This window comes from Emys orbicularis, chromosome 25, assembly GCF_028017835.1.
Source record: "Emys orbicularis isolate rEmyOrb1 chromosome 25, rEmyOrb1.hap1, whole genome shotgun sequence".
NCBI lineage: Eukaryota > Metazoa > Chordata > Testudines > Emydidae > Emys > Emys orbicularis.
In genome coordinates, this window is record NC_088707.1 from 1089912 (window position 1) to 1112063 (window position 22152).

Below are 22152 nucleotides of genomic sequence, written 5' to 3' on the forward strand. Positions count from 1 at the left end.
CAAACCTGCACAGGGGCAGGGCCTGCCTTTGTTCTTTGTACAGCCCCTAGCACAGCAGTGCCTTGGTCCCAAGAGGGCTCCCGTGGCACTGCTCTGACAGAAGGAAAGCCCCAAATATTGGGATGGTAAAGCCCAAAGAGACGGATCCTCCTTGCAGAAAGACCGACACTGGGATGGGAGCACTTGGGCACAAAGACCTCTCGGGTCACTGTGGGCTAATGAGCCCTGTGGGCCAGCTGCCTTCTGCCCCCAGCTAAAGGACAGACCCACATCACGGGGTAACGTCAGACCAGGGCGCACAACTAATGACCAAGTCCTTTCCTCCCACATGTGCAGCATTAATGTCTGGGAGAGGCAGGAGACTGGCCTAGATTGGGGAGTCCAGGGCATTCTGTTCTTGACTCTGCCACTGACCTTTGGCAAATCGCTGTTTCTCTCTGGGCCTCAGTTTCCCTGTCTGTCCCATGGGGATGATGTTGCTGACCTCCTTCGTAAAGTGTTTTGAGATCTGTGGATGACAAGTGCTGCTGTTATTCTCATAGATGTCACACAGGTCTGCCCTGCGATGGCATGAGTTCCTTCCTGTATGCAGCGCAGAGCCATTTGCTAGACAGGGGTCCTTCCTCGGCTGTCTATTCTGCAGCGCACTTGGGGAGGGTGTTCCTGCTGGAGGAGACGCTTGATCCACAAACCCAGACACCTCCACACCAAGGAAGCGCCCCCTAAAATGCTGGTGCTGCAGGGAAACAGGAGAATTAACCTGTGTGAGTCCCCACTGGTCACGTCTTCCTCACTTGGCTGCACGTTATTCTGCTGAGGCTGTAACTCTCCAGTGCTCAGTGAGGGGAGTAGGGAGAGCCAGCCATGCGCTGTCACAGCGCAGTGATCAGAACCAGGGCCGGATTTAGGTGCAGGCGACTGCATGGGGTGCTGGGCTTGGGGCGTGCCGGGCTTGGGGAGGCTGTTTTTGTTTTTAGTGACAAAAGGGAAAATAGAACGTTTGAAGTAAAATGTTCCAGGTATTCCGTGTGTGGATTCATTTTTCACTAACCTCCTAGAATGTTCTGGACTTCTGTAGAATCTCGTGGAACCTTCCAAACTTTCTGAGATACCTCCATTTTCCTCGAACCTCCAAGAACGTTGTCAGCCCAGCCCTCACGGGGCGTGGCGTCGCCAGTCAGTCAGTGAGATACAAGAATGAAGTGAAAGCCCAGCTGCGATATTGTGAATCTTGCTTTATTGTGTAACTGTGAAAGTGTATTTGTTTTAAGACTTGAAGAGTATAAGTAGCGCCTAATAAAGGACATATTTAATGAGACACCAGAGATATCTATCGAATCCCTATCTATGCAGCAATATAAAAGAAATAGTTACTTCTTTTGCTATGCTTAACACGTACTGTTTGATGGGACTGCAGAACATGGACTTTTGCTCTCCCTAATACTGTCTGTTTTCCCCCGTAGGAAATAAAAGATGCCCCGGAAGAAGCCTTCAGGAGCTCAGTATAGGAAGTGAAAAGCACAATTGCAATCTAGTTTGCAGCAAGGGGCAAATTTGATGGGAAAATATCTGAAACAGAACAACACAGACAGGGCTTTAGGCAGTAGCAATTGTCCCAATGCAGAAGAAATTGAGGAGCGAAGCGTAAATGACAGAATTCCTGTTAGTAAGGAATTAGCAGATTTACTTGAAGATAAGGAATGGAAATGGGAGGAAAGTGATGGAGAATCGTCCAGGTTTCCTGGCGGCGTGAAGGAGAGTGTGGCTCACGTGACAAGCGGAGTAATAGAGAAAAATCTGGCTTACATGAAAAGGAGAGAAAGGATAAGGAAGAATCAGCCTCGCGTGATGACAGAAACAGCTTTGGCTGCCATTCCCTCAACCTAGTTGTGTCAGACGCAGCGTCATCTTCTTTAGATTCAATCTCTTTCTCCGGACTACTGCAAAGGATATATGCCCTGTTCTCAGCATCAGCGATCAGGTGGAAGATCCTCACGGACAATGTTTCAAATCTAACCCTGAAACCGCTAAGTGACACTCGCTGGGAGAGCTGCATAGACAGCATAAGGCCAGTGTGGTACCAAGTGACTGAGGTTTATGACACCCTAGTGGAACCGGCGCAGTCGAGTAAAGCCAGGGCCAGAATCCGACATGAGGCACAAAGCCTGGCAAACCAGATCACTCACTTCAAATTTCTGGTCTCAACTGTGGTTTGGCCCAATATCCTGTTCCAAGAAAATGTTGTAAGCAAGGCATTACAAACTCCGACATCGCAACCTTAATGAGAAGCTGCCTTGATTTCATTGAGGCCTACAGAGACAACAGATTGGAAGATGCCATCACTAGTGCCAAAGAAATGGTGGAAAACTGAGGATTTGAGCCTGTCTTCAAGGAAACTTGTATTCATCAGAAGAAGAGACAGTTTGGTTACGAGGGCAGAGATGAGGTGATGGGAAGCTTGGAAGAAAAATTCACGAGGGAGTTTTTTTGCTCACTCATTGACACTGCATGAGTGTCCATTGAAGAAAGGTTCAGACAAATGAAGCACCATGAAAAGAAGGCGGGGGGGGGGGAGGAAGGGTTGTATGACCTTAGTAAGCTGCCAGGGGACAGGAAAAGACTCTTGAACAATTCACTGGACCTTCAGCGGACGCTGACACATGGGGAGTGTTCGGACATCAATGCTAAAGACCTCTATGTCGAATTGGACAACAGCCATCCCATTTTGCCACACGGGAAGCACGTTCCACTCCAAGTTCTCCAATTCATGCATGATGCAGAGCTGGAGGACACTTTTCCTAATGTGTGTATAGCTTTGAGGATTCTGCTCATGCTGCCAATGACAGTCACAAGTGGTGAGTGCAGCTTTTCAAAGCTCAGGCTCATTAAAACATATCTTCGATGGATGATGGCTAATGAGAGATTGACATCGCTTGCTATTTTAGCGCTTGAAAGTGCCATTGGCCTGTCTTTGGATCTGACACTGCTTCAGTTCGTGAGGGCAAAGGCGAGAAAAGCGACCTTTGGCACTAAAGGACTAGGTTTCAAAGTAGCAGCCGTGTTAGTCTGTATCCGCAAAAAGAACAGGACTAGGGTTAACATTCTAAGGCTGTCACCTACTGGAACACTACTTATTACTGGTTTTGCCAGAAGCTGGGAATGGGCGACAGGGGATGGATCACTTGATGATTCCCTGTGCTGTTCATTCCCTCGGGGCACCTGGCATTGGCCACTGTCGGAAGGCAGGATACTGTGCTAGATAGACCTTTGGTCCGACCCAGTCTGGCCGCTCTTATGTTATTATGTCCACCCAATGTTGGTGCACAGTTCAATTTCTTGATGTTAGTACATTTCAATTACTCTTAAAATTAAAAAGTTTCTATACATTTAGAGGAAACAAATTATTTTTATTTGCTTACATATGGCATGAATACATAGATTTACAGATCCTAGCGTGCAAATTTATCGTCTTATGTGACAGGGCTAAATCATGCATCTAACTCATGAAATGGGCTACAAATGCAGTAAAAAATAAGGTATTCAAAAGTTTAACAAAGATGCTCCTCGCCTAGGGCGCCATTTGGTCTAGGGCCGGCCCTGATCAGACCAGATCCTTTATAGGGAGCTTAATTTATGCCTCTCCTCTCCTCTCCTTCTAGAGCTGGGAAAGTCAGACTGGGTCCCAGCTAGCTCCAGGCCCTCAGTCCATTCTCCATTATGGTGTGAAATGACTCAGGCAGCGGGGTGACGCAGGTGTAATTGAGCTGTAGCAAAGTGCTTGTTCTCGTCATTTATTTACCGCTTTTAACCTGAGGCTTCAGAGCATCACGTTTACTGGAAAGCAGCAGCTGCCTCCCTCTTGCAAGTTGCCGGAGCCGACTCCTGCTCTGTGCAGCTGTGATTCAAGGTATCGGGCCCTTGTGTCTGTCTGCAGCCAGCTCTGCTTTAGCTCCTGGTGAAAATAGCAAAGTGCGCGTGCAATAAAGACATTAAGCTGTGAGCTATTAACGAGTGTATGGCCGGGACCAGCAGCCCTTATCTTGCACACGGACAAGCGTCTGTTGCCTTTACAGTTAAACTGGGGGGTGCTCTCCGTTTGTTTAACACATTGACACAAAATACAAAGCAATTGTAGCTCAGATTAATTTATTTCCCCTAAAGTCAGATTGTTTCTACTAAACGATAAGAGAAACGATTTCAGCCCAGCAGTGTCCTCCACCCAGATTAAAGCCACTAAACCCCATTTCCAGGACAATATACACAGATCCTCGGAGCAGCGGCTAAAGTTCACAACCCAGCACTAGTTAACGTGCAGCACTGCAAATCCCCTTAACTGGGGGGGGGGGGAGGGGTCGAGAAACATTTAATGAAATATTGTTTCTGCAGAAGCCCTGGATAGGTCCGGGATCAAACTGCAAATCCCCTGAACACTGGCGGGTTCCCGAAAGCGTCACCTCCCCCCTGCTCAGTGACCAAGTGGCTTGGGCACAACTTCTCCCGCCAGCACCCCCTTTGCTGAGACCCGCTCTCTCGCCTTGCTTGAAAATTGCTAATGTGTAGCTTGGGTGTGTGAGCTGGGAGAAGAAATCACCCCACGCCTCTGCTCCCTAGGGGCACGTGCTGCTGGGAGAACAGGCATGGGCACCTTGCAGAAACGTGTGTGGAATAACTCCCCCTGCAGCAATGCCAGGTCAGGGGAGGAAGGTGTCGCTGCATTCTGAAGCCAGAGCCAGGGTGCCAGATGGCCCAATGGTCGGATCCAGTGTGGCAAACACTGTTCTTATGGCAGAGAGGGGACCTCGTTGTGACAGACCACACACCTGGGCGCTCAGCGCTGCAGAACGATGTTCCCTCCTGGGCGGAGGAAGCACACACGAGGTGACATTTTTCTTGAGATCCACCACAAGGGGGTAGGTTATCCCTGCCCCTCACACAGCTCCCTCTCGTAGGCAGATACGCATTGGCCCGGCTTCCCTTCCCAGCGGATTCACTTGCCAAATACCCCTGTTTGGGCACAAAGCCACGCGGGTGTTTGCCCGCAGTGAAGGGCAGCCAGAGGAAGCAGCATGCCTGGTGCAAGCTTTGCCTTCCCTCCAGGACCCGGCAGAGCTGCGGGAATGAGGCTGCAGCTGCCCTGCTCCTGCAGCGTATGGCAGGTTTATAAAGTTCCCTGCTCAGGAAGGCCAGTAATTGCTTTCACTCTTCTCCTGTCCTGGCAGTGGCTTTTAGCAAAGCCAGGGATCCTCAGCCTGATGTACACAGGTAGGGTGGGGGAGCCCCTGGGTGGCTTTTTCTGCAGCTGTCCTGGGAGAATCATCTGCAGCTCAGAGACAGGGACACTAGACCATGCGGCTCAGGGCTGGGGGAGGGAGAGGAGGATATTTATCTTGGCACCAACTGGTGCAAACCAATTGCTTCCAAAATCACACGGGGAAAGAACTGTATCCTCTGCGAGAGAAACCCTGCGAGAGAGTCAGGACTGCTGCCACCTCCCAATGGCGCAGGCACAGCAGGGCCAGTTGTGCTGTTCACCCTGCTGCACAACCAGTTCTGCCACAGACAGATGTCAGACGCCCCCGGCAGAGGAAAAGCAGGTTCCCTCTCCCCGCTCCCTTCTCAGCACTGACACCACCACCGAGCACTGGGTGAATGTTGTTAGATAAGCTATGGGGCTTGGCCCAGTGCATGGAAATGGGACCAAATCCAGAGCAGGTCTAGAAGGCTGTACAGAGCCCAGGCTTGATGACCAGGTGGAAAACTGGGAGCTCACCTGGCATTTGAGCTCCTGGGATACATGGTCAGCTCCAGAGCTAACAGGATGTCAGTGTTAACGCTGCAGGGAAGGGCTGGCACTGGGGCACCAGGCCTCTTTGCCTCCAGGTCACTGGGACGTATCCGGAGCTGGCTGGGAGCCACCCCGGCTGCCAGGGCTCAGGGGTCTGTGTGCACTGAATCGGGTGGGGACCTCAGCTCAGCTTCTGGCAGCCAGGTCGTCCCCATCACAAAAGCCACTTCTGGGATCAGGCCTCTTGCCAGCAGCCTCAGCAGAGGGGCCAAGCCCTGATGAACATGGAGAATGAACACTCCTCTTCCACCCACGGAGGTCGCAGCGGGTGAGGGGGAATCATGCTGGCAGAGGGACAGGGCAAAGGGAGCTTGCCCTGGCATTGTCCCATCATGCCACCTCTGGGGAGGCCCCAAGGAGTTCAGACTCCAGCCCCAAACTCGCCACAGCTGAAAGGGGTGTGGCTGCTGCACGGTGGAGGAACAATACAGCCGGAGACGGGCACCTTCCAGCCACCTCCTCTTGACCTAACCCTGGGGCACCACATGGAGCCTGACGTGGGCTGAGAATGGAAACTCCCAGCCCTTAATCGAGAGCTGGTCCCTAGAGCTCAGGGATTGTACACAACACTCAGTGTCTTATCAGGGTGACATTTCCGTGGCCCCTGGTGCCCGTGCCAGTGCCGGTGCCAGCCCTGCTCTTTGAAGGCCCGCTCTAATCAAGCAACGTAACCTACTTTCCTATGTGTTCGGCTGCCAGCTGGGCCGTCGCTCTCCTGGGGGATTAGGTCACTAATCAAAGGGAACGCTGCTCCGCTGAGCGCTCCACTGTCTTGCTTATTAGCTCCCATGCTGCCAGAATCCATCTCCTGTGAGCTCGGAGTTCATGGCAGGGAGACAGAGGGGCTGCGATGGGGCTGAGCAGGGAGGAGGTCTGAGCGCCCACTGAACTCAGCGCCTCTCAGCATCTGGTCATGGTCCCCAGGGCTCCCCTGCACAAGACTGGGACGCACATTTCAATCAACTACACGCTCTGGGGAACCACATATCTGGCTGGGCTGGCATTGGCGGGGTAGCGTCCTGGGCTCGCCCCAGCCTCTGCACATATGGGAAAGGCTTTGGCCCTGCCATGTGTATCTTGAGGGTGGACAGATCCCATTAGAGACTCAAAATTAACAACACTGCTGAGAAGGGCCTCAAAGTCCAGTCCATCTGAACCCTTTCGCAAGGCTGACGGAGCAGAATGGCACAAGACTGGATGTCAGGAGAACTGTGCGTGATCAGAAAAATTCAAGCAGGTCCCAGCTGCACGTCCACAGCAGAGTCGCTCGCCTACCCAGGCAACATGCAGTGTCATGCTTGCCTGACGCTGCTGCTTCCTGGCAGGGTGTGCTCCCTGCTCTGCGTGCGCTGGGGGCTTGGTGATGCCACCCACCGCTAGAGAGGAATCCCTGAGCTCCTGATGAGGATAATGACTAGGGAGCCATGTGCTTCCAGGGGTGTGGTTGGGGGAGTTCTCAGCTTCCCATTCTCAGTTCCTGGGTGTGACACGGGTCACTTTCCTCCTGGAGCTCAAGCCCTGATCTTATGTACGATCAGTCCCCTAAAGCACCTACCCAGGGAGGTCCCTCAACTCCAGCCAGGTAACTCCTCTCCTGACTCTTCCTTAGCCTGGAGTTAGAGACAGACGCATCATTCCAGCCCTGAACACAGCTCTGGGGCCAGTGCAGACTCAGGGCACCCCAGAGACAAGGGGTCAGAATTGATCAAACTGAAACGACACTTGATCATAACCGATGGCATTTAAAAAAAAGCCCCAAGCCCGTGAGCAGGTCTGAGCTGGGTGTGCATGGCCTGATAGTGCCCTTATCTCAGCCCAGGGCCCCTTACGCTCCACCTTTCCCTGGCCAGATAGCCTGTAATCAGTGGGACCAGCTGCAGCCGTGATCTCAGAGCTGCAGGGCACCTGATCAGCCCCAGAGAGACCTGCCTAACCCCAGCCCCTGGTGCAGCAGCAGAGCCTCCACTGGAAGCTGACAAGCCGCTGCCCTGGGAGTGTCCAAAGGGCCAGCCAGGGCTCACTGCCCCACAATGTGAACAGGGAGGCTCCAAACAGGCTCCACACTGCTGAGTCTGAGTGTGGGGCCCCCATCCCCCATCCGGAGCCCAGACTCTTGTGTCATTACAGTGGGAATGGGTGAAACCTGATCCTACTGCTGCTTCTCCCTGGCAGCCATCCCCCACAGCCACCCGGCAGGCTCTGCACAGCTGGGCTTTGCCGGCTCCCTGCCTGGGTGCCAGCAGCCGAACCCCTGTACAGGCAGAGTACCCTCCTGCCATGGACCACGGAGAGGTATCCTCGCCATCGTTTCAACTACTACTGAGTGTAGGTTTCCGCAGCAGAGCTGTCGGAACTGGCTGCCTGTTATCTGCCTGCTCCTGGTTCGCTCTTCTAGCCCAAGGAAGCAGAAGCCCCTTTGGGCAACTTTCTGACACTTCTGTGGCAAAGCCCAACGTGAAGGCGCTGTGATTCTTCAAGCTTTGCTCTTTCCCTCTTCCCCCGCCGTTTGACAGCACTCCCCCTACTTGGGCTTTAGTCCCAGCCCTGGCCTGCAGCGCACACACTGCAGTTCTCCTCCTCCGAGCTCAGGGGCGGAGGTTGTACTCGCCATGTGCACCAATTCGTTTGCTTTACTCACAGAAGATCATTGGAGTTCTTCCTCGGCTGTCAAGAAATATAAAGGGAAGGGAGTGGAGTCTTGTAGTTAGAGCCGGCCCGGCGTGTCAGGACGCCTGGGTTCTGTTCCCTCCCGCATGACCATGGGCTAGTCTCTGCTCTCCAGGCCTTATCTGGAAATGACAATAATGATGTTTTCCATAGATGTTAAGGCTAGAGGGGACCATCTAGTTTCACCTCCTGTGTAACCCAGGCCAGAGAACAACCCACAGCAATCCAGCTGGCGGGTGTGGTACAGCTTGCAGTCTAGGTGTCAGACACAGCACAGCAGGGGGAGAAAACAGGCAGCTGGGGAAGCCAAACGCCTGGTCTCACCCCTGGCTTGGCTGAGTAGCTCATTTGCTGTTTGCGGAGACATGGTTCTGACCTAGCTAACAGCACAGCAATCGCAGCTAGAAGAACAGGAGTACTTGTGGCACCTCAGAGACTAACAAATTTATTAGAGCATAAGCTTTCGTGGGCTACAACCCACTTCTTCGGATGCATATGCAGCTATTTCCCTCCTGGCACTTGTACGAGATCTCCTCCAGCTCCACGCAGCACCTGGGGGCTCCCAAAGCAACTCCAACCCATGCAAGCCAGGCTGCTTCTAATGTCACTGCCAAGTCAAGCACGCTACACAGATAAGGATGCCAAACAATCAATGTCTGATGACAATAAAAAGCCTGGTTATTATCCCTCCCGCCGCCGGCTCTGTTTGCATTGCCAAGGCTAGCAGTCGCTCCGCTGGGATCCTGCAAGGGTCTTTGGGCTCCGGGGGACATGGCGATACCAGCTGGCCGCAGCAGTTTGAGTCACAGGACTGCACCGTGCACAGTGCTGCTCTACCTGGCCCCTTCAGACAGTCCAGTCCTTCCTCCACGGGACGGGCAGTTGGTCGGGCTCTTGGTCAGAGAATACAGACAGTCCCTGCCCCAAGGAACTCGCCATCCAGGTTAGAGCTGACTGGATGTGATGGAGGGGACGAGCAACTAGCTAGCTGGGAGACTGGAACCGGGCAGGGAAGGGGTGTCGGAGCACTCTGGACAAAAGGGAATACAGCGTGCTGGCTACAGGGTTATCTAAAGCCACATCAGCTCTTTCCTGAGGCAGCAGCTTGTTTAATTAAGAACACAGACTCAGTCATGGAGAGCAAGGGTACATACAGGGAAGGCAGCTCTAGCAGGAATGCAAGGCCCGGAGCAGCTCTGAGCCACGTGAACAGGAAAGACACACAAACACCCTGGGCCTGTTTGTTAAAGACTCACGGCTCAGGGTCACAGACAAGAAGGTTTGTAACCCTGCTGGTACCATCCCCACTACAGGCATGTGGGGAAGCCGGGGCTGTCCAGGCACAGAGCCACCAAGGAAGAGAACCTTTGCTGCCGTGTGTGGAAGGGAGCAGAGAGAGGAGGGCACAGGGGCTGGAGAGGGGAAGGGTGCAGGAGCTACAGCGTTAGCTGTGAGGACAGAGAGGGCAAACAGCAGAGACTGGCAGGAGCCTGGATGTGAGGGGAGAACAGGGAGGAACCAAAGCCGACCCTGAAGTAGAGATCTTCACTAGCACCCATCTGGTCTGCAGTCAGCTTGGGGGAGGGCTGGAAGCCAGTGAGAAAACGCGTTTAACCAAAGAATAGTGAGTGGGGCACTGTCCTAGGGCAGTGTGGGGCTGGAGGCGCTGGCTGCGGGCTCTGCAGGGAGTGCACTGGCTCCCTCTGCTGGGCAAAACAAACCAGACTTGTCGAATTGATGCTCGGGAGCACAACCACCCACCCACTGCGGCTCTGTCCAGACGGGAGCCAGAGACGCCAAGCCAGGGCGCCCGTCGGCCCCCAGCACAGTGACTCTCGGCTGCGGCTCACAGACAACGGTGGGCTCGGGTCTGTTTTCCTTACCCACTCATTACCAGGCTCCAGCGGAAGGGGGACTATTTTTGCTCAGTACTTACGTCAGCTGCGGGGAGATGGAAACTGTGAGCACTTAGGGAAACAGACCAAGAAGTTTCCTAGTCTCAGCTGCCTCTCTGAGAGTTTCAGGGGAGATGTGATGGGGTGGGTGGCAAGTCACATGAGAGCACCATGCCCACACATCAGTGCCTTAAATAAGGAGTCACAACCCACTTCGTCAAAACAGCCGTCAAAATCCACCACCTGAGAGAGGAACAACGAGGCAGCACTGGGAAGCAAAGGGTTAAGGTTACGGCTAATAAAACCAATTGTTTAAGGCTTTCATTGTCCAAGAAACAAGCCGTCCTGGCTGCTGGGGGAGGGGGATGCAAGGGCACTGTGCTATCCTGCTGTTTATTCACAGCCCAGGAAAGTCCTTGCGGAGAGATGATCAGCTCCAGACAGGACTGGAGACCGCATTAGCCCTGTGTAAACCGCCCGCCTTGGTGCAGAGGAATGAGGCCAGAGCTATTCCCTCAGAGCCTAGGTTGCAGGAGCCAGGCCTCCTGTTGTCAGTAGCTACCGGTGTGGTGCTCTGCTCTTGTTCAATGATGACAACAGTCGGCTGTGTGCGTGTCCCCTCTGTGCGGATCGCTGACACAGCAGACCCCAAGAGAACCCCCAAAGACCACAGACTTTAGTAAGGTACGAAGGAACCCGCACCAGGTTTATTGTTAAATGGAGCACAGTAATAGTTTCCCGTAGACTTTACAAGACATACTACGAATTTGTGCCCCCTGGCAATGGACCAGCTCAGTCAGTGGCGGGACTTTTCACTGCCCCCTAGGCCAGACAAAGATGCGCACTCCGGGACTTACTTTTATACAGTTACAGGACAGATTACTTATCCCTACTGACGTATTAGGGTGCTGCTCCTCCATTGATCATGTTGTTTTAAACAGATCTATCCATCATGCTGTCCTTTTGACCCTGTCTTTAAGATGCACTTGCCTGTTCCTTGTTATCTCTGTGGCGTGTTCTGATGCCATCTTGGCACAAGTTCCTCTGATTAGCACTTATGTGTGGATGCACCAGCTTCTAGCAGCCCTCTTCTCGCCAACTTCTGTGAGTGGGGCCTGCCTCTGGCTCACAGCCCAGCTTTTGCTTAGCAATGCCTGGAAGTGCTTTGGTTCGGGCTTCAGGCCTCAGACTGGGCCTCTGACACAAGAGTTTATGTTTTAGGGCCTCATCTGACTACACCTCCTACCAGCAAAGCAGCACTCAGGGCAGCAGTAAGAGACGGCCCCAGAACTGAGGTGTCACACCAAAGCCCCCAAGTGCAGGTCGACACAGACGCACCTGTGAGAAGGACAGCATGTGAGCCGAGGGCGTGTGTACCACTGACTCCAAGTCACATGAGTTCCCATTACAGTGCAGAAGGGTTTTCTCGCCACCAGCCCCACAAACTCAGGTCGGGCTCTAGCACCTTGTCAGCACTGAAAATTACCTGCTGTTGACAAGGGGTGTCAGCGAGGGCTGCAGCTGAACCAGTGCCGAATGCTGCTTAGACAAGGGCAGGGAAGGGCAAACTGTCCTGTGCTGCCCCAGAAAACACAGCTAAGACTTGTCCAGCAGAATTGAGCTGAGCTCTTGCTGTTTCACCCATCGTCACCAGGGCAGAGGGTCTGAACACCAAACTGTCCCCTCCCACTACCCATCACTGCTACAGAGCAGCCCTGTCACACCTGCTCCATCTCTCTAGCCACAGGCAGGAGTGCCCAGGTGATGCTGCACACCCTAGGACACAGGCTGGAAAGAGCCCAGACTGTCTGTGGGGCTGGCAGTTAGAAAAGGCATCTTTTCACTTACAAAGACAGACCACTGGATTTGGAATCAGCGAGAGAGACTCGCTGGGAACCCTTCCCCTCTCCCCAGTAGGCTGCCATCTTCACAGCCTTTTCAACGCAGAATTACAATGTAAGGCCACTAATCTGACAGAAAAGCAACCCTCAGTTTCATTACCAATGAAGCAAAAAAACCACCCAGTGCTGCTCTATAAATACACCTTCTTTTAATTATGCCAAATGAATTCCCAGGCACCTCCCCGGTTCCGTCTGCTTCACAGTGACGCCTCTCGTTCTTCTGCTGACATATTTTATAACTCAAAAGCTGTCACCGGTTCGGTGGTTCTGCTCGTCGCACTCTGTGACCGGAACGGGGCGAGAGATCTGCCCTTTGACAGCCAAACTCAACTAACCAGCGTCCAGCTGAAGAGCCGTGTGATTGGCTTGCCAGTGCCTGCTCTTCAGCTACTTTCACGGGAACTAGGGTCAATAACTGGAGTGGTTCCGCATCATTCCTGGAGCGGTTCCTCTTGAATCTACCTAGAGCAGCTTTAACCCCTCAGATCAACAGAATCAACAGGGAGTAGAGAACGACAGAAGATCTCTGAAGATTTCTAAGAAAAAGTCATGTCTTCGGAAGGCTTCACAGCTTCTCCTTGCCCCAAGAAGGTCAGAATATGCAGCTGCTTCCAGTCACTGCTCGATTCCAGGCCTGAAGACTGAGCCTTTCAAGCTAGAAACACTTTAGCAGTCAGAGGAGATGGAAAGGGAGGGGTGCCTATTGAAAGAACTTGACGCCTCGGCCGTCGTCGAGTGAGATAATTTCAGCCCTGTGCTCTTGTTGTAAGGCTTGCAGGGCACGAAGCAACATGGACTCTTCCAAGCCATGGAACTCTAGGGAAGGATGAAACACCCTTAGTCAATAGAAACCATAAGAATCACACCTCAAAACCAACACAACGCACAGCAGTCTGCGACTAATGATGGCAAACTAGGAGGTGCCTTACAGAGCACCTTTCAAAGACCCCAAGAGCGTAACAAAGAGCACAATTAATCCAAGCCACCGCTGCCACCACGTCAGAAAGAGATAAGCTGGGTGCTGTTAAACAGAGAAGGAACAGATAATGCAGCTTTCAGCACAGACCTGAAAGCTGCAAGGGAGCCAGGCAGATCTCACAAGGAAGAAAACTCAACCCCCCTGGACCCAGAGGAACAAGAGGACAGAGCTTTGGTATGGTGAAGGGAGAGAGGCTCGGTGACAGGCAGGGAAAACACACTAATGATACGGAGATCTCAGGGTGGGTAGCGAATAAAGCTTACAGCCCCGCTTCTCAGTGGTGAACAATGTGAGCCCCAAAATACAGAGAGAGCATACAGCAACTACAAGCAACTGTAAAGAATTTCACCATTAAAATTGTCACCTGGCAGTACAAATTATTTGTTCTTACAGTACTGTTGTGCTCTGGAAAGCAGCCCCAGAACACACAAGAAGTGATGTTACCTTCATTCTCTGTGTCATCTCCATTGGACAGCTCGTAGAGTGTGAATACAGAGTTGGTCAGGCCGTTCTTAGACACCTGGAAAAACAAGAGCAATGTAGAGAATTTCACTTTTGTGTCTTACAAACAATTAAGATTCCCAGCAGAGATCAGTGCTGGATCTTCATTTCAATGGAGTGGAACCCAGTCAGTATTTACTGGCAAACAAACTAACTCCTCAGACAAGGAGATTTGACTGTGGAGAAAGCAGTCCAACCCCTGTCGCTGTCCCGCCATCCTTTATTCCTTCTCTCCAACTCTGACAACGACTTTTACAATGAGAACTCGTGTCATGGAGGGGAGTGCAACAGCAGCTTTGTGCTCACTACTGAACTCTCAACCACACTCACGGGGAGATGGGTGTGAACAGTGTATTCACTTGCCTATCACAGCTTTTTACATAATGTAAGGTGTGCACCACTGCGAGAGCCCTACACCTCCTTGCAGCAGAGGGAAATGGGACCCACAAAGGTAAAGGCAGTGGGGAATCAGGGCACCAACATTTGACAGTTGCATTTTTCACAAATGACAAGCCAGACCATTTGTCAGCGTCCATCCACCTGTGGGACTGTCGGTTAGAAAGGGCTGGTTGCGGGTGAGATGTCAAATCAGCAATTTGGTTCAGACCCTTTTGCAGCGAGTCTGAAATGAGAGCTGCCCCCCCCCCCCAATACACAGAAATGGACCATGGGCTGTACAGTATCAAAGCTTCTGTGGCCTCACCCACTGATAGATGAGCTTTCCCCATTCTTCTGGTCTCCGCCACATGATCAGGAAACTGGATTTGTTCTTGTCTAACCATTCTAGGTTCCCTGAAATGCAATGGAAAGGGTGTATTTATCACAGGGCCCCAAATCAAGAATGACACCTCATTACAGGTGCACGCTATGTCTGTATGTAGCTCCATCTCTACCTCATCCTGTCACTCACACCTGCTTCCTACCCACCCCCACATTCAAATCAAAAATCTCTCCTGCCTCTGGGCCCGACTCTCCCTCTCCCAGTGCAGCGGATTGCGATGCTGCATAAGGAAAGGGACAAGGAACTCTGAAAACAGAGACAACACTGAAAAACAACTGGAACTCAGGGAGAGTCCAATAGGAGTGGTACATCCGTGCCCAGACTGTTTTGGGACAGTCGCACAGCCCGACTCTCAGCACTAGGAGGGAAATTAGACACAGGTCTTGCTGACACACCCAGCACAGGCAACATGAACAGTCACAGACAATTCGGCAGAGATTTTCACCCACCTTTTTTCCTGAGTTCTTCTAACACAACTTGTATGGATTCCATGGGGAGTTTCCCTGGTTCTGGGTTAAGGAAACATTCAGTGCGATTTAGCAGCACAGGCAAAGCTCAGAGGATGATGTTAGATGTGTGACCATCTCTAACATGGCTCACAGCAGAAACTGGCTGGGGGAAGGAACCGAACGCAAGGCATGCCCTGACAGTCCTAAATAACGGAAATAAGCAAAGCTCTAAAATAATAAATCCATGTAACATTTCCAGGCACCTTTCAGCACTGAGGATTCCATCGCGCCTCACAAACCGCATACAAGCCAAAAACCACATTCCCATCAAAATGCAGCCACCTCTGGGGTGGATGGCAGCACATGACAAATACAGAACAGGCTGGATGAAAGTGGGGGAAGGGGGCAGGGCCAGCCTTAGGGGTGGGCAAAGGAGGACATCACCCAGGGCGCCGTGCTCAGCGGGGCACCCTGCACAGCACAGAGGTGCATTGCGTGGTCTCGCTCACCTGACCTGCTGAGAGCCAGCTGGGATTATGGAGGCAGCCAGGCAGGTGAGCGGCAGCATCTAGCGAGGGCGGACTGACAACGTGGGCTGCAGGGGGGCAGCTGGACCAGCCAAGTAACTGCTCCGGAACAGGGGAGCCCCTCCTCCCCCTTCCTGCTCCATTGCCATCTGCAGACTCTGCTGCTCCTGGCCCCCCCCCTGTAGCCGTCTCTGGCCAAGCTGCTCGGAATCAAGAGCCTGCCTCCTGTCTGCTGCATAGAGCACTGATGTCGGGGTGTCTCCCCGCCCATGTACCCGGTCTCCAATGAGCTGGGGAGGGGGGACAAGGGAACCCTGTCTGTGCCGCTGCCTCTGGGTCAGGAGTGGCTGCTGCCGGTGGCTGCTGCTGTCTGAACAAGCGTTCAGGTTGGTGAGGGCTCTGCTTAAAGAGACAGCACACTGACACACACACTCACACACACACACACTTCTATTATTATTGTTGTTACTTCTTGGTACTTCCCGTCAAAATGCACAATGCACATATATTCTCTGTCATTTTATTCTTTCAAAGTTCGTTAAAGATTACTGTGCTGTTATTTTAGTTTTTTGACTGGTCTGTGCATTTCATCATTTTCTTTTTCTTATGCTTAAATTTAATTCTTTGAGTAGCGAGTTCTAAAATGCCTAACCTGTCCTGGCTGGAGTAATTATTATTTCTATTATTAGCATATTGTGCTTTGTCATTCATTATTTACAGTGCTACAATCAAATAACAGTATCCTTCTAGAATGTAAATTTTGCTTTTACTCACCGTAGCAGTGCCAGTTTAAAAACAATTAGCTAAACACAACTTCAGACACTGGGCAGATGAAAGTCGCTTATTTTCAAATTGTACTTTTAGTTATATCTGTAAAATAACTTAAAATTTGTACGAAAATAAATGTGGTTCCAAGTCTGATACTAATAGTCATGATGGAGTCAAATGTTAGTAAGTCACATACGTGACTGCGATCGGTAAATATAAATGCCAAAATAATTAGAAAAATAAATTCCCGTTCTTAATAAAATAGAAAAGAAATCGGCAATCACGTTTGTTAAAATTAAGTAAATATGTTTTTAGTGGAGTGAAAAACAATTGACTGAAACAGAGTAGATAATGGCAGTAACACAGAGTTTGTCTGTTAGAGAAAGTAAGCAAATTTTAAGCAGATTTTATGTATTTTTTATTTCTCTCTACTAAAGATAGTGTACAAAGTATCAAACTTGTTTCTGAAGCTCCAGAACTGATACCTCTAGGGTAGGGATTGGGAATATCTTGCTGTATTATCTCCTGATTGTTCTAAACTGAAAATATGGCTTTAATCGGTGTTTGTATATTTTTTTCTTTCTTTATATAGGAATTAGATCGAAATTAGCTGACAGAAGCACTGTTATTATCTGGGGGGGGAAAAAACCCTAGAGTTTTAAGGTGCCTAAGTAGGCCCTGGAATCACGGTTAAAGTTGCCCCTCCCACCAAAATCTGTTGGTGAGCCAGGAGTGGCCAGAAGGCTGCAGGATGGCTGTGGGCTCCAGCAAGATGCAGCCCCTATGTGATAGCGCGAAGCCCACCTTGAGCCACAGGCTGAGTGCTAGGCGCCATGGGCCACAGCAGCAGTGCAGAAGTAAGGGTGGCAACACACCATACACCATGTCACCCTTACTTCTGCCTTACTGCTGACAGTGGCGTTGCCTTCAGAGCTGGGCACCCAGCCAGCAGCTGCTGCACTCTGGCCACTCAGCTAGCGCTTACCTCTTTCAAAACAAATTAAGCACTGGGGAGAGGCTACAGGGCCCGGAGGTGAGAGCCCAGGAGTGATGGGGCACCTATGGGGGCCGGAGCAATGGTGGTGGGGGGGGGGGGGCGCCCATGGGCGCCAGGGACTCCAAAATTCAAGTCCACCCAGGGCGCCATTTTCCCTAAAGCTGGCCCTGGAAGGGGGAATTTTGGCCAATGACACTTAGAAAAATCCCTCTTTTTACATGGAGTCCTTGTGAAGTTTAATGTCCATGCAGACAGCAGCACAGAGACACGACTCCTCAAAGGAGGATTACAACGCAGAACACCCTGCCCCTGATGATACAATGTTATTTACTGCCTAACACTGCAGGAATGAGCCTGCTGGTCTGGGGCCAAGGAGCAGAGCTGTTGACCTGGAAGAATGTGTATCTTGCAAACAGTTCTGCTCTGTAACTGCCAGAAGTAACTGAGAGTCCCTGCGCTGTATTCATGGAGTCCTGGACACAGCAGCCATCTACTGCTGTAGGGAACTGTGCCACTCAGCACACCCTGGTCCCAACCCAAACGGTTCTCCAGGATTCCCTCCAGTGGTTACCGATTGCTTTACAGAGACAGTAAAATCCACCTCAAATTATTGCTTTGGATTAGGGCTGTCAAGTGATTAAAAAAATTAATTGTGATTAATCACGTGATTAAAAAAATTAATTGTGATTAATCGCATTGTTAAACAGTAATAGAATGCCATTTATTTAAATATTTTGGATGTTTTCTACATTTTCAAATACATTGATTTCAATTACAACACAGAATACGAAGTGTACAGTGCTCACTTTATTCTATTTTATTTTGATTACAAAGTATTTGCACTGTAAAAAAAACAAAAGAAATAGTATTTTTCAATTCACCTAATACAAGCACTGTAGTGCAATCTCTTTATCATGAAAGTTGGACTTACAAATGTAGAATTATGTACAAAAAAACTGCATTCAAAAATAAAACAGTGTAAAATTTTAGAGCCTGCAAGTCCACTCAGGCCTACTTCTTGTTCAGCCAATCGCTTAAACAACTTTGTTTACATTTGCAGGAGATAATGCTGCCCATTTCTTGTTTACAATGTCACCTGAAAGTGAGAACAGGCGTTCTTGTGGCACTGTTGTAGCCGGCATTGCAAAATATTTATGTGCCAGACGCACTAAAGATTCATATGTCCCTTCATGCTTCAACCACCATTCCAGGGGTCATGCATCCATGCTGATGACAGGTTCTGCTTGATAAGACTCCAAAGCAGTGTGGACTGACGCATGTTCATTTTCATCAGCTGAGTCAGATGCCACCAGCAGAAGGTTGATTTTCTTTTTTGGTGGTTCAGGTTCTGTAGTTTCCGCATCAGAGTGTTGCTCTTTTAAAACTTCTGAAAGCATTCTCCACATCTCGTCCCTTTCAGATTTGGATGGCACTTCAGATCTTAAATCTCGGGTCGAGTGCTGTAGCTATCTTTAGAAATCTCACATCGGTACCTTCTTTGTGTTTTGTGAAATCTGCAGTGACAGTGTTGTTAAAATGAACATGTGCTGGGTCATCATCCGAGACTGCTATAACATGAAATATATGCAGAATGCATGTAAAACAGAGCAGGGGACATATAATTCTCCCAAAGTAGTTCAGTCACAAATTTAATTAATGCATTATTTTTTTAAATGAGCATCATTAGCATGGAAGCATGTCCTCTGGAATGGTGGCTGACGCATGAAGGGGCATACGAATGTTTAGCATATCTGGCACATAAATACCTTGCAATGCCGGCTACAAAAGTGCCATGCGAACGCCTGTTCTCACTTTCAGATGACATTGTAAATAAGAAGAGGGCAGCATTATCTCCTGCAAATGTAAACAGACTTGTTTGTCTTAGCGATTGGCTGAACAAGAAGTAGGACTGAGTGGACTTGTAGGCTCTAAAGTTTTACATTGCTTTGGTTTTGAGTGCAGTTATGTAACCAAAAAAAAAAATCTATATTTGTAAGTTTCACTTTCACAATAAAGAGATTGCACTACAGAACGTGTATGAGGTGAATTGAAAAATACTATTTCTTCTGTTTATCATTTTTACAGTGCACATATTTGTAATAAAAAATTGTATACACTTGGATTTCAATTACAACACAGAATACACTATATATGAACACGTAGAAAAACATCCAAAATATTTAATAAATTTCAATCGGGTATTCTATTGTTTAACAGTGTGATTAAAAATGTGATTAATCCCAATTAATTTTTTTAATCGCAATTAATTTTTTTGAGTGAATCGCGTGAGTTAACTGCGATTAATTGACAGCCCTAGTTTGGATTAAAGCCACCACAGCAACCTGGGCAACGAAACAGCATGGGAGTGAAGGATACGCTGTAGCTTCCTGTTGTTGAACAGTGGGCTTTCTTGGGCCTCCATGACCGTCATCGTGTACTGCTTGTTGAGGCGACAGTACGACAGCACCAAGGAGCACCAGGCTGTCATCTGCTTCTGCCGGGTGTCCACATTGGGCTGCAATCTAGAAACAAACACAGAGGTGCTTCTGATCAACATCTGATTCCAGGCACAGCAGGATCTGGGCTTAAAGAGGTTTAAGGGGGTGACAAATGCAGTCAGACAAGCCACTCCTCCAGGCAAACCTCACCATAATGTCAGTGGAACCTGAAGCTTCAGCAAACAGCGGCTACATCAACAGATGAATCCCGAGGCAAACCTCCAGCAGTGCTCCTGACACCTGCCCCCACTCCAGATGCCACCTGGGCGGAATACCAGGATGGGCCACCAAAGAGGGCACCATGCGCAGGGTTTGGATTCCCACCTGACCTGCTGAAGGCCAGCTGGGCTGACAAAGGTGGCAGGCAGGAGAGCAGCTGCGCTGGAGAGGGGGCAGGACAGGGCAGGGGGGAGACACTGGAGCTGCAGGGGGCAGTTGGACAACCGGACAACCAGCCGTCCAAGCCAGGTGACTCCTCTGGAGCAGGGGTTCCCCCCCTCCACATGTGCAGCCACTGCTGTTCCTGTCCCCCACTTCCTCCCCAGAGCCACCCCAGGCCACTCCAGACTGGGAGCAGTGTCCTGTCTGCTAGGGGGGGGTGCTGTCAGGGTGTCCCCCTCACCCATGCACCTGATTTCCACTGATCTGGAGTGACGGGACAGGGGGAATCTGTGTATGCTGCTGCCTATATGGGTCCTGAGGCTGCTTGTGTCTGAACATAAGCCTTAATAATAATAATTATAATAATTTATGGAGATATCCTAACTCCTAGAACTGGAAGGGCCCCTGAAAGGTCATTGAGTCCAGCCTCCTGCCTTCACTAGCAGGACCAAGTACTGATTTTTGCCCCAGATCCCTAAGTAGCCCCCTCAAAGATTGAACTCACAACCCTGGGTGTAGCAGGCCAATGCTCAAACCACTGAGCTATCCCTCCCTCCTGACTCTGAGTGCTTTCTTAAAGAGACAGCGCAATCATACACTCAGGCACACACACATTCCCCTCAACACAATACACACTGTCACACACACACACACACACACACTCCCCACAACACACACAACACCAGGGCTTCCTGCATTCAGGTCACTTCCCCACCTGGGCTGTGCTGAGACATCAGCAGCTGCTGCTCTCCTGCCCTCTCCGTATGCAGCCCAGGGGGTGCCCGGGGCAGAGGAGCAGCAGTGCCAGGTGGGTCAGTTTCCCCAGGGGGGTGCAGGAGGGGAATGCAGGGTTAGGGGCTCAGGAGAGGGGTGCAGGGGTAGGAGTGACGGGGCACAGTGCAGGGGCTGGGGTGCAGGAGGGAGGGGAAGGGGTTGGGGGGACGGGAGGCCGGAGAGCCCATGGGCACCAAAATGCAAGTTCGGCCCCGGGTCCATGCAGACGCCAGAGGGGCGCGTAGCGCCTCGGTGCGGGAGGCAGAGCGCGGGGCCCCGGCACGGGGGGCCTTGGGGTGACAGGAGGAAGGGGGCGCGGCGGGGGGGCTCAAAGGGTGGGAGGGGCCTGCCCAGAGCGGGGCTGGCAGGGGAGATTCAGGGGGACCCCGTCGGGGCGGGGGCGGCTCTGTGGGGGCGGGGGGCTCCTGTGGGGGCGGGGGCGGTTCCGAGGGGGCGGGGGGGCTCCGGCGGGGGCGGTCCGGCGGCCGGTCCGGGGACTCACGTGAAGAACGGGGGGAAGCGGTACTGCCAGGGCCACTCAAAGCTCATCTCCGCCACCCAGCGAACCCGGAACCGCCGCCTCACCGACTTCCGGTCCTCTGCACTGACTTCCGGTCCGCGTCATCGGTTTCCGTCCCGCCCTCAGCCTGGAAGGAAGGTTCCGGGCAGGGTCCATTCCGCCCCGTCTGCCTGGGGAGGCTGCGGGGAGCGTGAGCTATGGCTGCAGGAGGTGGGTGGCATGGTCAGTACAAAGCTTTATTTAGTTGTGGGGTACGCCCCACTCTGGTAGCCAGGACGTCAGGGGTCTCTGCCATGCTCTGTGATCTTGGGCACGTCCCAGTGCCTCTCGCTGCCTCAGTTTCCCCGGCTGCACAGCGTGGACGGGACTGACTGCTCGGGGGCAGTGTGAGGATACACGAATGTTTGCGCAGAGCATTAAGATCCGCTCCTAAAGCTGCCCTGGAAAGGCCATAAAGCGGCTCGGCCTTGGGGGGCACTTGGACATGTGCCTCTGGCTTCAGATCAGCCAGGGTACTCCAGAGCTGCAGGCGAGGAGAGGGGCCCTAGCTGTGTGCATGTGGGGTGACTGTGCCAAGCATCAGTCTCATAGCTTGGGAGAGGCAGCTGGATCCCGGCACGTGGGCCTTGGCCTGGCAGATCAATGAACCGACGAGTATCCTGGGGTTAG

At 51.4% G+C, this 22152-nt stretch overlaps 1 protein-coding gene across 1 annotated transcript; it reads right to left on the reverse strand.

Annotated features, from left to right (window-relative positions):
* Window positions 1-12434: 12434 nt before the first annotated feature.
* Window positions 12435-21553, reverse strand: VPS25 (vacuolar protein sorting 25 homolog). The gene is made up of 6 exons (XM_065422613.1): window positions 21466-21553; window positions 19687-19832; window positions 15019-15072; window positions 14492-14580; window positions 13732-13807; window positions 12435-13124 (listed from the first exon to the last, which is right to left on the reverse strand). The coding sequence occupies exons 1-6, from the start codon at window positions 21510-21512 to the stop codon at window positions 13009-13011; spliced, it is 528 nt and encodes a 175-aa protein (XP_065278685.1). The 5' UTR covers window positions 21513-21553; the 3' UTR covers window positions 12435-13008.
* Between the last annotated feature and the right edge of the window lie 599 nt (window positions 21554-22152).

Coding starts and splice junctions, on each gene's coding strand:
- VPS25 (XM_065422613.1), bottom strand. CDS start 21,512: ATGAGCTTTGAGTGGCCCTGGCAGTACCGCTTCCCCCCGTTCTTCAC. Junction 14,581..15,018: donor AGAAGAACTCAGGAAAAAAG/GTGGGTGAAAAT, acceptor ATTGCATTTCAG/GGAACCTAGAATGGTTAGAC. Junction 13,125..13,731: donor AGATGACACAGAGAATGAAG/GTAACATCACTT, acceptor ATCCTTCCCTAG/AGTTCCATGGCTTGGAAGAG.